The sequence below is a fragment of the Sorex fumeus genome, unplaced genomic scaffold, assembly GCF_029834395.1.
Source record: "Sorex fumeus unplaced genomic scaffold, SorFum_2.1 ptg000015l, whole genome shotgun sequence".
NCBI lineage: Eukaryota > Metazoa > Chordata > Mammalia > Eulipotyphla > Soricidae > Sorex > Sorex fumeus.
This window is the reverse complement of record NW_026606072.1, coordinates 6,874,181-6,888,054: the sequence shown is the minus strand read 5'-3', so window position 1 is coordinate 6,888,054 and position 13,874 is coordinate 6,874,181. Positions and strand designations below refer to the sequence as shown.

Genomic DNA, 13,874 nt, shown 5'->3' with positions numbered 1-13,874 from the left:
CTTCACCCTCTCCCACTCCTTTAAAAATAAGAAGAAAAACTTTTAGGGTAGTAAGAGTTATAAGCCAGTTAAAACATTTTACACATTCTTTACTCAGTTTTCTAAAATGTGGTCTAATAGGTCAAGATTTTGCAATTGCTTCTCACAGTGACTTTGACCTCTTGCCTAAAGGTAAGAATTCTGAATAAATGGTCTTGGTTCCCAAGCCCAGCAGAGGCCCTCTTAACACTTTGCAATAAGCAGAATGGGTGTTGCCCAAAACTTTATAACAGATTAGCATCTGGCTTCTGACTTTCCTTGTCATTTTCATCATGAAGAACTTATAACTGATGGTAATTGCCATCATGCTTTTATCTGGCTTTATAATTTTCCTCGTAACTTAAACAAAAGGGCTTTTCACAATACAAGTTTTCCTTTGTTTTATAAAGATGTCTCATGCCAAAATCTTGGTCCATTTAACTGGAAAAAAAATATTCCTAACATATTGGGTTTATTTGTTCATGAAGGGGAAAATTTTACCTAGAATTTGCAAGAAAATGTCACAGTGTGGTGCTAGCCAGAACTCCTGAAATACCTCTCAATTTCCCACAGTCGGGGCTGGTTTGGGGAATCTCCCAGTCTGAGCCCTCAGGACGAGGGAAGAGGGAATGTGGGTGGGGTACCACCCTAGAGGGAAGTCAGATGAAGAGGTAGGAAATGAGCTAAGCACTGATATAATTAGTTCAGCAACAATTTTTATTAAATTTTCCATAGCAATGAATGGTTTCCAATGGACAGGAGCAACAGCACAGAGGGTAGGGTGTTTGCCTTGCACGTGGCCAACCCAGGTTTGATTCCTCCGTCCCTCTCGGAGAGCCCAGCAAGCTACCAAAAGTATCCCGTCCGCAGAGCAGAGCCTGGCAAGCTCCCCATTGCACATTCAATGTGCCAGAAACAGTAACAACAAGTCTCACAGTGGAGACGTTACTGATGTCCGCTCAAGCAAATCGATGAACAACAGGAGGGCAGTGACAGTGACAGTGATGGGAATGAACAGCAATATTTATCTACTTGTTATAAAATGCTCTGGCAACTTTTTGTCTGAATTCTTTGGAACACTCCATCTTTTTTGTTTGTTTGGTTTTGTTTTGTTGTGGTGTGTGTGTGTGGGAGGAGGGTTACACCTAGCAACAAAAAAATTTTTGTGAATGTTTAAGGAGCTCAAAGAAACAAGGAATTGGTGAGTGGAATTATAGTACAGTGGGTAGGGCATTTGCCTTGCATGCAGCCGACCTGGGTTCAATTCCCAGCATCCCATATGGTCCCGATCACCGACAGGGGTAATTTCTGAGTGCAGAGCCAGGAGTAACCCCTGTGCATCACCAGGTATGACACAAAAAGCAAAAAAAAAAAAAAAAGAAAGAAAGAAAAAAAGAAAGAAAGAAAAAGAAACAAGGAATTACTCCTGGGAACTCCTAAACTATTACCCAAATAATGGAATTAAGAGTATAGAAAGCCTTATTAGACATTCAATATTCTTCATTACTGTTAACATTACATATATATTTACTAAACATCACCATTACACTTACATGAGATTAGGGGCCTGTATTGAATAGAAGTTATAGCAACATCCTACAGACTGTTTCTATAAAATCCAATCTGTCATACCTCAGCGGTAACATACAGATTCTCTTAAACATGAAAGTAACAAGCACTCTGGTAATTAATTTATGCTCTTATTCATTTGACTTAATCTGTCTTTCAAATTCTTAACACAAGATTGTTCAGTTGTATCATAAATGCTTTAACCTCTTGTCCTGTAGATTCTGAGATTCTTCAGAAGAGTTTAGGGAAATCCCCAACCCATCTTGCATTCATTGAAAAAATATAAATGCAAGCTGGCTGCAGTGGTGTACAAGAGACAGGGAATGCCATTTCTGTGTGATCTAAGCATAATACCACTTCTGTGGCAGGAGCTTTCTCTTTAGTTCACCTGGTAAATTGGAAGTGTCTGTGGTTCTAGATGCAGGTATGGAAACAGGCATCTCTGTGTTTTGCCAAAGAACACATGTTTTTTATTTCCCAGGCGATGACATTCCATCCATGAGAAGTTTTCATGTTTCTTGGTGAAAAAGAAAAAATTGGCTCATTCTAGACTAGACTGGCTGTCTCTTTAGCAGTGGAACCAAGTCAAAATTTTGAAACATTTCTTCCTTACTTGTGCCTCAGACTGTGGATCAATTGCATTGTAACTTTCCAGATGGATCCAGCCAACAGGTCAATTTGCTGTTCTGAGAAATAAAAGTCTTCCAACTGGGATATTTACCTGTCGTAAGGTGCAAAAAATCATTCCAAGGAGGGATTGGCATGTTTTAAGATTATAGCTAGGATGACTATTACTTACTTCACCATCCTAATAGTAAACCCCAAGTCCTTATGTATATAATTTTCAAAAAAATCAATGAGCCTGGTGACTTGATGGCATTCAAGTTTTGAAACCCATTGTCCTTTGTCAACTGCTCCTTATGGTCACCTAACTCCAACTTTCTAAGAGAACACCCCTCACTCATCTCAACTTTCACTGTGGGCTGTACTCTAAATATTGGTATACAACTCTAAATATTGTATACAATTATACTCTAAAACATGTACATAAAGTAGCCTCCAGTTTTTTTTTATCAAGAAGCACATTGAACAATTTCCTAATCAATTGTCAGAGAGGATTGTAAAATGATTTTTGATGAAAGATTAAGAGGTGACCTATCTTTTGATATAAAACTTTGATCAAATAATAGAGTAAACAAAAACAAATTCTATCAAGTCCTCCTAGTTCTGAGGCTCTTTTTGGTGACCCATCAAAAGATGTTGATCTTTCCCTCCTAGAAATTTGTACAACTCTTACATTTCGTATTCGTGTGACACACCTGTATTCTTCCTTAGACTATTTCTTGAAATTGGTGATTGAATATCTAGCTTTCTACCTTGAATACAATTGTTGCTCCATTTTTTAAAATCTGCTTTATAAAAAATGAACTGCTTCTTGCTCATGTATTTTTTTAAACCGACAAATCAAATGTAACATTCTTGAAATGAAGCAAGATTCCAAAATCTGAGTCAAAACTTGCCAAATAAAGACATTTTTGCAAGGAAAAAAATGCCCAACTCTAAAGAATGCTTTATAGGAATGCTGAAATGTTTGTGTTCTTCTTAGTAAGTATAAAAGAAATAATATAAAAACCTAGAGGAATGTGGTTCTTGACAAGCTGTGAGACAGCTGGAGCAAAGGACTAAAGTGTAGAGAGAAAGGGAAAAAAAAGAGCCTTCAGGTTGATTCACAGATTGAAAATGTCATGCATATGCTATACAGTCTCTTTGAGATGCAATGTTCTCAAATTATTTAAATGGTTGGTATAACAACATTGGCTTTTAGTACCACTCAGGGACGTTATAGCAATGGAATTTAGTCTTTGGGAACCAAATGGTCCCTTGCTTCTGTCTTATTGCATTTTTTCAGTGTGCTTTCAACTGTGCCCCACATTGCTTAAAACAACATGCTTTTTGCCAGAGACAAGACCCAACTGGATAGGCTCTCTCCTGATTGCGCTGCGTGTCTGTTGGGCACTGAGGAAATGGACCCCTGTAACTGCCCTTCTCCTTATTCTCTGAGCTCTGTCTTTCATGAGCTCCTGCTAGCTTCATACCTGGTGCTTCTCTCTTTGTTCTCAGCATGAACATTTTAGGGATGGATCCGCTCTCCACCCCTTTTGACAATGAGTACTACCATGGTCTCTGTGACCGAATTCGAGATGGAAATACTTTAAATTACTACCGGAAACCTTGGAATGTGGCAACTCTGGCTTATGAAGTAAGTGTCCTCAGAAAACAGTACACATTCGACTTGCTTCTGTTACTGTTTGTTCTCATTTTGTTTGCGTGTGGAAGCTCCTAAACATTGCTCCAAAAGCCCTGGGGTCTCTTCTGACACTATTCAGTCAGGTCCAATGGTTCAATGCTAGGGTCCAGAATTTCAGTACTATTAGGACCCAGCAGAGCTGGGGGGCCACTAGGGCCACACTCAGTGACGCTGGGGTGAGCAGTATGCTGGACTGGGCATCAAACTGCAGGCCTTGTGCATGCTTACCTGTATATTACTGAAACTCCAGATGAATTAGTAGTTGCATCGCATAATCAAACACTGTATTTTTATAGCAAAGTAGTAGAAATAAAGATGCAAGTAACTTTTTATCAGTTCAGATCAAATAAATGGACCAAGTGAGTTTCATTCCTGGGCATTTTTATATTTTTTATAGCATGGGTGAGGGGAATCATAGACTTGAATATTGATTTGACATCAATTGAGTAAAAGGTTGATAAAGTTGTGCTGGGAGAGAATGGTGGGTAGTGGCATTGCACAAGGCAAGTGCCTTACCCAGGGTACTAACTAGTGGCCCTTCTTTTTTAAAATGTAGTTAATAACAGACTTAGATACTGGTGCAAACACAATTAGTGTACACTTTGTAGATAAATTAAATCAAATTTGCTGACCACTTAAAGTCAGAAGTAATGGCGAAGAATAACTGAAGCTTATAATTACGTCTTTTCAGAAGTGATGATCATGTATCACACTGTGGCACTGTCCTCCCATTGTTCATCCATTTGTTTGAGCAGGTACAAGTAACGTCTCCATTGTGAGACTTGTTGCTACTGTTTTTGGCATATTGAGTGCACCACGGGGAGCTTGCTAGGCTCTGCCGTGCAGATGAGATGCTCTTGGTAGCTTGCTGGGCTCTGCGAGAGGGACGGAGGAACAGAACCTGGGTTGGCCTCGTGTAAGGCAAGCGCCCTACCCGCTGTGCTATCGCTCCAGAGCTGGATGACCACATGTATATATGAATTAATTTCTTTTTTACTTGTGTTTTTTTGGTTTCCCCACCCACATTTTAGTTGCTGAAAGAATTTAGAGATGTAAATGATATTTTAAGTTTTTATTGTATTGTTTTAAACAATAATTTCTCTTAAATTTTGAGAGGTCTGGAGATATAATACAGAAAATAAGTCACTTGTATTTCATATGGTTGATTCAGCTGACCCTAATTTGATTGATTTATGGTACCATATATGATCCCCTGAGCATCATAGTGTGTAGCCCAGAAATAATAACAATAAGAATAATAAGTTTTTTAATTTTATTTGAAAATTTAACAAAAATTTGTAAATTATGCCCAGATTATAATCATCCTTTGGTCTCAAATCCTGCCAAAAATCTCAACTTTCCTATCATATGAACTGCCAAAAATTTCTTGCTACCTTCTTAATTTTCTATATCTAGTATACTTAATTGCAATATCTCTAGACAGATACTAGAATTTTTGTTCTTTAAAATTATGCTGTTCCTCATCAAAAAATGGGGCGACAAAATGAACAGAAACTTTCTCAAAGAAGAAATCCGAATGGCAAAAAGGCACATGAGAAAATGTTCTACATCATTAATCAGGTAGATGCAGATCAAAGTAACAATGAGATATCATCTCACACCACAGAGATTGGCCCACATCCAATTGAACAAAAGCAACCAGTGTTGGCGTGGATGTGGTGAGAAAGGGACTCTCCACTGCTGGTGGGAATGCTGACTGATTCAGCCCTTTTGGAAAACAGTATGGGCGATTCTCAAAAAATTAGAAATTGAGCTCCCATTTGACCCAACAATACCACTCCTGGGAATATATCCCGGCAAGGAAAAAAGTACAGTCGAAATGACATTTGCACTTGTATGTTCATTGCTGCATTGTTCACAATAGCCAAAATCTGGAAAAAACCCGCGTGCCCAAGAACAGATGACTGGTTAAAGAAACTTTGGTACATCTACACAATGGAGTACTATGCAGCTGGTAGAAAAGATGAAGTCATGAAATTTACATACAAGTGGTACTACATGGAAAGTATCATGCTAAGTGAAATAAGTCAGAAAAAGAGGAACAAACATAGAAATATTGCATTCATCTGGGGAATATAAAGTAACAAAATAGGAGACTAACATCCAAGAATAGTCAAGATAAGTACCAGGAGATTCACTCCATGTCTTGGAGGCCAGCTGTACATGGAAGGGGGAAAGGCAGCTCAGATAGCAAAGGGAACACCAAGTAAAGGGTGTTGCCCAGAATGGGACATGTATGCTGAAAGTAGACTATAGACCAAACATGATTGCCACTCAATGCCTCTTTTGCAAACCATAGCACCCAAAAGGAGAGAGAGAACAAAAAGGAATGCCCTGCCACAGAGGCAGGGTGGGGTGGGGGGGGGACGGGTGGGGGGGAAGGATACTGGGATCATTGGTGGTGGAAAATGGGCACTGGTTCCATAGCTGGGAACCTGCCTCATGAGCTAAGGGGAGAAGGCAGGTGGATTATAGAAGGTATCACTAAGAAAAAGATGGCTGGAGGAACTAGTTGGGATGGGAGATGTGTGCAGAAAGTAGATAAAGGACCAAACATGATAACCCCTCAGGATCTGTATTGCAAAACATTATGCCCAAAAGTAGAGAGAGATTATGGGGAATCATATCTGCCATGGAGGCAGAGGGAGGGTGGGAAAGGGGGGTTATACTGGGGATATTGGTGGTTGGGGAATGTGCACTGTTGGAGGGATGGGTGTTTGATCATTGTGTGATTATAACCCTAAAATTAAAGCTTATAACTATCTCATGATGATTCAATAAAATTAATAAGAAAAAAAGAAGAAATATAAAAAACGAAAGAAAATGGGCACTGGTGGGGGGATGGATACTCAATTATTGTATAACTGAAACCCAAACACAAAATTTTGTAAGTCTACAACTGTATCTCATGGTGTTTCACTAATAAAAATTTTAAAAAATTTTAAAAAATTAAAAAAAAAACTATGCTGTTCCTGGAATCCAACATTCAACACCAACTCATCCAAATTGCATGCTTATTTATAACCACTTATATATTTGGATCCTACCTATATATCTCTGGTTCTTTATAATCCATTTCTCACTTATTATCACTTGTTTCTCCACCCTCTTATTCCTCTAGCAACAATAGATCCATTTCAACTATATTATATTATATTATCAGTCTTCTTGCTTTTTGGTCTTGTATGATCCATGCTTGTATCAGCATTGTATGTTGGTGTTTCCAAGGGACACTATATAAGGTGTGCTTACAGAAACTTCTGCCTAAAGTATAAAGGTTAAGAAGATTAAAGTGCTGACAATTCTACTTAAGTTAACATGTATAAAATATAGGACTTGGATATACATTTTTAATGATTTAGTTTTTCTTCTTTAAAAAATTGCAAACTAAGGTATAATGTGTATTTTTTATTCAAATGACTTTCAATTATAATAACTTTTGAAAGCTTGCTCTTTTCTGTCTTTTCTATGTATTATATCATATGAAATCCTCATCATCTTTCGGTTGATAGATGTAGTGAGTCTGGCTCTTACATAAGGCTCATATGAGGCTCAGGAATGAGATCAGTCAAGAGAGATTATTGAGGGATAGCCTCAAAGTTATGGAGCCTGCATGTGAATCCCAGAGTCTGACTTCATTGTCTTAGCTCTTCAGTCCTTTGCTCTATGGCCTTTCAACTAATTTCTTGATTTTTTCTTCTTGCTATTTATTTTGGATGGATTTTTAACTATACTGTTATTCTATTTCAGACCAAAGCTGATAAAAATTTCAGGACTGAGTTTTATGAAGATCAAATTGAATCATTCAAAAAGTTTGTCCGAGAGAAGATAAAAACTTTTAATGCAGGTTTTAGTCTGAAATTCACACCTACTGAAACAATTCAACATCTGACAAAATCTGAAGACTCTCCTACAAACACAACACCCTCAAACTCCTCAATTCCTTTAAAGTTTGACAGTAAACTTCAATTTTCATATTCAAAAAATGAAACTATACAAAGGTTACTGTCATATTCTGCTCAGACGGTAAGACTAAGCACTTAATCTAAAGAAAATAATAGGATATTACAAACTAACCTAATCTCTCTTTAAATTTAAATGTCTAGAGCAGATAGGGATAGATCACAGGAAGAAAAGAATAATCAACAAATCCTTTTCAGATATGTAATCAGAAGGTCAGACTGAAATAATGATAACTGAAGAAAATAATGAGTGATATTTGACTGAGTTAGTAATAGACTGTTTATAGGATCCTTTGAATTACAAAGGAAAATTTGAAGAATTTTTGTAATTCTTTCTATTGGCTTAGAATAATGACTATCTATCACAGAGGATTTCTGTAAAGTAACAATCCAATAAAAGCATATCCTTGTCCCAATTTAACAATAATTCAAGGCCAGGAAAGTAGCTCAAAGGGCTTGAGCGCATTTTGCATGCAGAATCTCTGATTTTGCTACCATGAACCGTGTCTCTTGGACTGGAGTGATAGCATAGCGGGTAGGGCGTTTGCCTTGCAAGCAGCCAACATGGCTGACCTGAGTTCAATTCCTCCACCCCTCTTGGAGAGCCCGGCAAGCTACCAAGAGTATCTCGCCCGCACAGCAAGGCCTGGCAAGCTACCCGTGAGGTATTTGATATGCCAAAACACAGTAACAAGTCTCGCAATGTAACTGGGCCTGCTCAATCAAATCGATGAACAATGGGAGGACAGTGACAATGAACCTTGTCTCCTGAACTCTGAACTGGAGAAGTTCTAAGCACAGTTGGGTGTAGTTCAAAAAATAAAAACAAAAGCAAAAAAAAAACCCAAACGAACAGAAGAGAGCTCAGAGAATATGCTCTGCATGCTGGAGATCCAGGTCCAGTCTGCAATGCCATCTGGTCCCCTGAGTTCCTCCAGGAAAATAGTCCCTAGCACCAAGTCAGGTATGGCCTCAAAGCAAAAATTAAATAATAAAAATTCATCCAGTTACATACATTATTGCTAATTTCACAATTATTTTATTTCTTGACATTGCCTCTACATTCACATGTGTATTCACAATAGCATAGATTTGGGTAGAAAATTCTTAGCCAATAAATATTTGTGAATTTACTATGTGGACAAGCACATTGGTCTATACTAGTGATAGAATATATTAGGGAACCATACCCATGAAATGCATTTCCTCATGAGCTGAAAATTAAATAGGGATACAGAGACAAAATGATAAGCTTGAAGTTGTATACTCATTAGAAATGAGTGATAAATGCAATGGAATAAAAAGAAACAGAGTAACAAGAGAAATAGACTTGCAGGACATGTGGCAGTATTAAAAAGGAAGATCAAGGACTTGAGAGATAATTCAGGAGATAACCTTGCAGATAACCTTGATTCAAATCCACTGCACTACATATGGTCCTGCAGGTAGTACCAGGAGTCACTCCTGAGCACAGAGCCAGGAATAGTTCATCATCCTTCGGTATGGCTCCGACCCCCAAACCCCTCACCCAAAAAGAAAGGAAGCTCAACCTTAGTTAAAGAGATAAGATATGAACAAAGATTAAAGAAGAGAAACTCAAACAGTCATATTTAAAATTACATAGTTGGCTTGCATCATTGTTATACAAGTCTTGGAAATGGGACATATGCCTTAAAAGATAAAGGATTTAAATTATCTAAAAGTTTTAAATTTCCAGGCAATCAATATGTACTCATCAAATCCATGATAGGAGTACTTTAAAAGAATAACTGATCTATATAATCGGTCTTAATTGCATTTTATTTTTTATTGAGACTGAACTGAGTGACAGAATTCTGGTTGCTGTCCCATTTTTCTCTTGGAAATTTAATCAGTCATTCCTGGGAGCATTGAATTGTTATTTATACATCAACTTGAACCCATTTCTTAAAACATTGTCTGTCCTGCAGCATTACTGAAAGGGTGTGGGTTAAGATCTGGGTTTTAAGTACTAATGCTCTCAATTCTACTTTGTGTGGTTTGTGTAGAATCAAATAACTTGATTCTACTGGATAAGAGTTTTCTTATCTACAAAATAAGGAGATTGGGTCTCATTTAATGTCGCCATTTTCTTCTCTAGGTAACACTTTTAGATTAATGAGGTATCATTTACAATAATAATTATGTATATTTAAGCAAATACATTCATGAGTTCTGACGGCCTCATCCACCTGTACATCCACCTTCTCAAACAGGGTGTAAAAACTTTCCCATCACAAAATTCTCTGAAACCTTTTATAGTTAGTTCTCTGTCACCAAGAGCTAATCACTGGCTCAATTTCTCTGACCATAAATGTTTTTCTCTGCTTCTGGAATTTCATCTAAATCTAATCATACAACATATACTCTTTTATGCAATGTAGCATTTTTAAAACTTAGTTATATTCTTGCATGTATTAGTAACTTGTTACTTCATAGCTTAATTCTTTTTTTTTTTTGACACCAGACCCACCATTATTATTTGAGATTTTACCCCAACACTCAGATCTGCTGAAAAGGCAACAGTAGACAGTTTGTGTTCTATTGCTGGTTATGAATAACATATGATGTCCGTGGCTGCAGTAGGGTCATGTGATTTTGAAATTCCAAAATTTTAATACTTAAATCTGGAGGGATTTCTGCCAAAAGCCACTGGGTTTCGATATTTGCTCCTGAGTCTCTGGAATCATGGCTGTTGAGCAGCTTGACCAGGAGCCAGAGAGGCCGTTCGTGGGCGATGACTTGGGGTCTCGTTGGGGTGGGGAGTACAGGCCCGGCTCCACCCCCATCCTGTGAGGCCCAACAAGTTTTGTTACTGCAGGCCCAAGCCTGACTATCCAATGGCCTCTGGAGGATGACGGCCACCGAGCCGCCAGGGGGAAGCAGACAGAGGGATAGCACCCTTTCCCTCCTGGGGTGACCCAGCAACAGTAACCTACTGCGGGGTCCAGCCGCAGTTCTGCCAAAAGTCGCTGGGTTTCCAGATTTGTTTCTGAGTCTCTAGGATCATGGCCGTTAAGCAGCTTGATCAGGAGCCAGAGAGGCCATTCGTGGGCAATGACTTGGGGTCTTGTTGGGGTGGGGAGGACAGACCCGGCTCCCCCCCCCCCCCAGTCCCGTGAGGCCCAACAAGTTTTGTCACTGTGGGCCCAAGCCTGACTGTCCAATGGCCTCTGGAGGATGACGGCCACTAAGCCGCCAAGGGGGAGCAGGCGGAGTGACAACAACTTTTCCTCCCTGGGGTGGCCTGGCGACAGTAACATACTATGGGGTCTGGATGCATTTCTGTCAAAAGCCACTGTGTTTCGAGATTTGTTTCTGAGTCTCTGGGATCATGGCCATTAAGCAGTTCAATCAGGAACCAGAGAGGCCGTGCCTCCAATTATATAGCTGAGCCGGAGGTGGTTTGTGGGTGTTTCTCACATACCTAACTTTTGGCCGTTTACTTTCTTGGTAAACTTTGCCCCAAGTTTTTGGGGTCTGGCCAAAGGCACAGCAGCAATTTTGGGGTATCTGGAAGTCTGAAGGTGCGTGCCATGAGGCTGCTGATGCACTCGCCTCACAGATACAGACTGACCTGCTGGCGGCACCGTACCCTCACATAGCTTAATTCTTTTTTAAAGAGTATGTTACAATGTTTACAGATTCCCCATTGAAATTCACACTGTTTCTAATTTTAAGATATTCTAACTAAAATTTGCTCCAGCGGCCCAGTAACATCTCCATTGGAGACTTTGTTGTTACTGTGTCTGGCATATCGAATACTCTTGGTAGTTTGCAGGGCTCTCCGAGAGGGGCGGAGGAATCGAACTCGGGTCGGCCATGTTGGCCGCTTGTAAGGCGAACGCCCTACTGCTGTGCTATCGCTCCAGTCCTAAAATTACTCTAAAAACATTCTGTAAGGTGTGTGTGTGTATGTGTGTTTGTGTGTGTATGAATTTTATTTAAGGAAGATGTGAAGCAGAATTTCTGACTGACTATAGGTCAAATGTGAGTTTACTTTATAAGAAACTGCCCAACGGTTTTCCAAAATGATATTGGTATTGGAGGTATTTGGGGGATTAGGGATCCCTTCTGGATTTAGGGATCAATTCCAGCAATACTCAGGTCTTACTTCTGACTCTGGGCTCAGGGATCACTCCTGGTAGTACCCAGGAAACCATCTGTGGTGCCAAGGATAGAACCATGGTAAACCACAAGCAAGGAAAGTACCTCACCCCCATACTCTCTGGCCCCTTGGTAATATTTTTTAAATTTAGTCTCTCTATTGGGCTAAAGTATCTCATGGGTACTTCTGAAAAAAATTACTGCCTTATTCAAATTCTGAATGTTCCAAGCTTGTAATGTGAAACCATGCTAATGAAACTCGTGTTTCTCTTGTTTGCTTTACAATAAAGGGTAAAGTATTTATGCATGTAAAAGGAGTAGTTCATCTGGGAAGATTTATGATGAGAAATCGGGATGTCATGGTGACAACAGCTTTCTTGGATGATATAAAAGCTCTTCCAGTTGCCTATGAAAAAGGAGAATATTTTTCATTTTTGGAAACCTATGGAACCCACTACAGTCACTCTGGGTCTGTAGGAGGACTATATGAACTAGTATATGTTTTGGATAAAGCTTCCATGCGAAGACAAGGTATACCTAGAAATAGAGTTTCCAACTTATGATACTGCTTTAACCAAACTTTTTTTTATATTACTAATATTTTACACTGCTTAACAGCTTAGAGCAGCCCTGTAATGAGCTCCTTGGAGAGAATTTTCTTCCCGACCTTTGCATCTAAAATTCTATCAAGTGATAAACTGATTTTCGCCTTTAATGTAATGATTTGGTGATATACAACTCAGCAGCATTCTGAAAAATAAAAAGCAAATAAAAACTGTATTATAACAATATTATTTGACAATGATATTTTTAGTAAAAATGCTGTTTAAAGGTTTATAGATGTGAGCAGATAAGTTACATAACTGACTAACTTTAATCAGCAGACTAATTTGATAATATGAATGACCATGTTCTTCCAAAGTACTTTTCAATATTAAAAGGGAAATATTGTTCTGAATTTTTAATGAAGAGGCAATGTGAGCATTTTATAAGTGTAACATATTTTTTTAAAAAATGTATAAAATTGGGGCTGGAGCTATAGCACAGCAGGTAGGGCATTTGCCTTGCATGCGGCCAACCCGGGTTCAATTCCCAGCATCCCATATGGTCCCCCAAGCATCACCAGGAGTAGTTCCTGAGTGCATGAGCCAGGACTGACCCCTGTGCATTGCCGGCTGTGACCCCCCAAAAAATGTAGAAAATTAGCTTTACCTCATCTCATGACAATTCTGAACATGATGGTAATTGATTTAAGTCTATGTTCAATAGATTCCTGGTCACACTTAAAATCGATACCAAGAAGGGGCTAAAGAAATAGTACAGCAATCAGGGCACTTGACTTGCATGCAGCTGTCCTGGGCTCAATCTCTAAAACTCCCCCATACAGAGTGATCCTTGAGCACAGAACCAGGAGTCATTCTGAGCATCGCTGGGTGTGGTCAAACACAAACAAAAAATCACTAGAAAAAGGGTCTTGGTAGCACCCCAATGTCTTTAATATGTACAGGAGAGGTTTCTGTGCTACAAATTTCCTGGCTCTGCAGCAATTTATTAAATTTTGTAAAAATAATATAAATATAACTTGTCTATTAATAAATTTAATTGTTCATTTTATAAGTAATAGTTACTAATTATTACTTCAAGAGGATATAAATAATAGTGTATATCTTCTCTCTTCTCTGTTAGTTTTGGAGTACTTCCTTAGGCATCAAATTTTTTCTTTTGTCAGAAAAAGCACTTTTTTTGATCTCTGTGCTAAGAGCTAAGTTCTGAACAGGCTTAGGAGACTGTATAGAATGCTAGGAACTGAACCTGTGTCAGCTGCATGTAAGGCGAGCACCTAACAAGTCATACTCTCTCAGGCCCTTTAT

At 38.8% G+C, this 13,874-nt stretch overlaps 1 protein-coding gene across 1 annotated transcript in view; it reads left to right on the top strand.

Moving 5' to 3' along the window:
* The window catches only part of C9 (complement C9), a 70,959-nt gene that overhangs the window by 24,368 nt on the left and 32,717 nt on the right, over window positions 1-13,874 (top strand). The window contains exons 5-7 of the mRNA XM_056112204.1: window positions 3,709-3,847; window positions 7,667-7,942; window positions 12,294-12,534. Coding sequence (XP_055968179.1) covers window positions 3,709-3,847; window positions 7,667-7,942; window positions 12,294-12,534 — 656 coding nt within the window. The remainder of the gene's footprint in view (window positions 1-3,708; window positions 3,848-7,666; window positions 7,943-12,293; window positions 12,535-13,874) is intronic.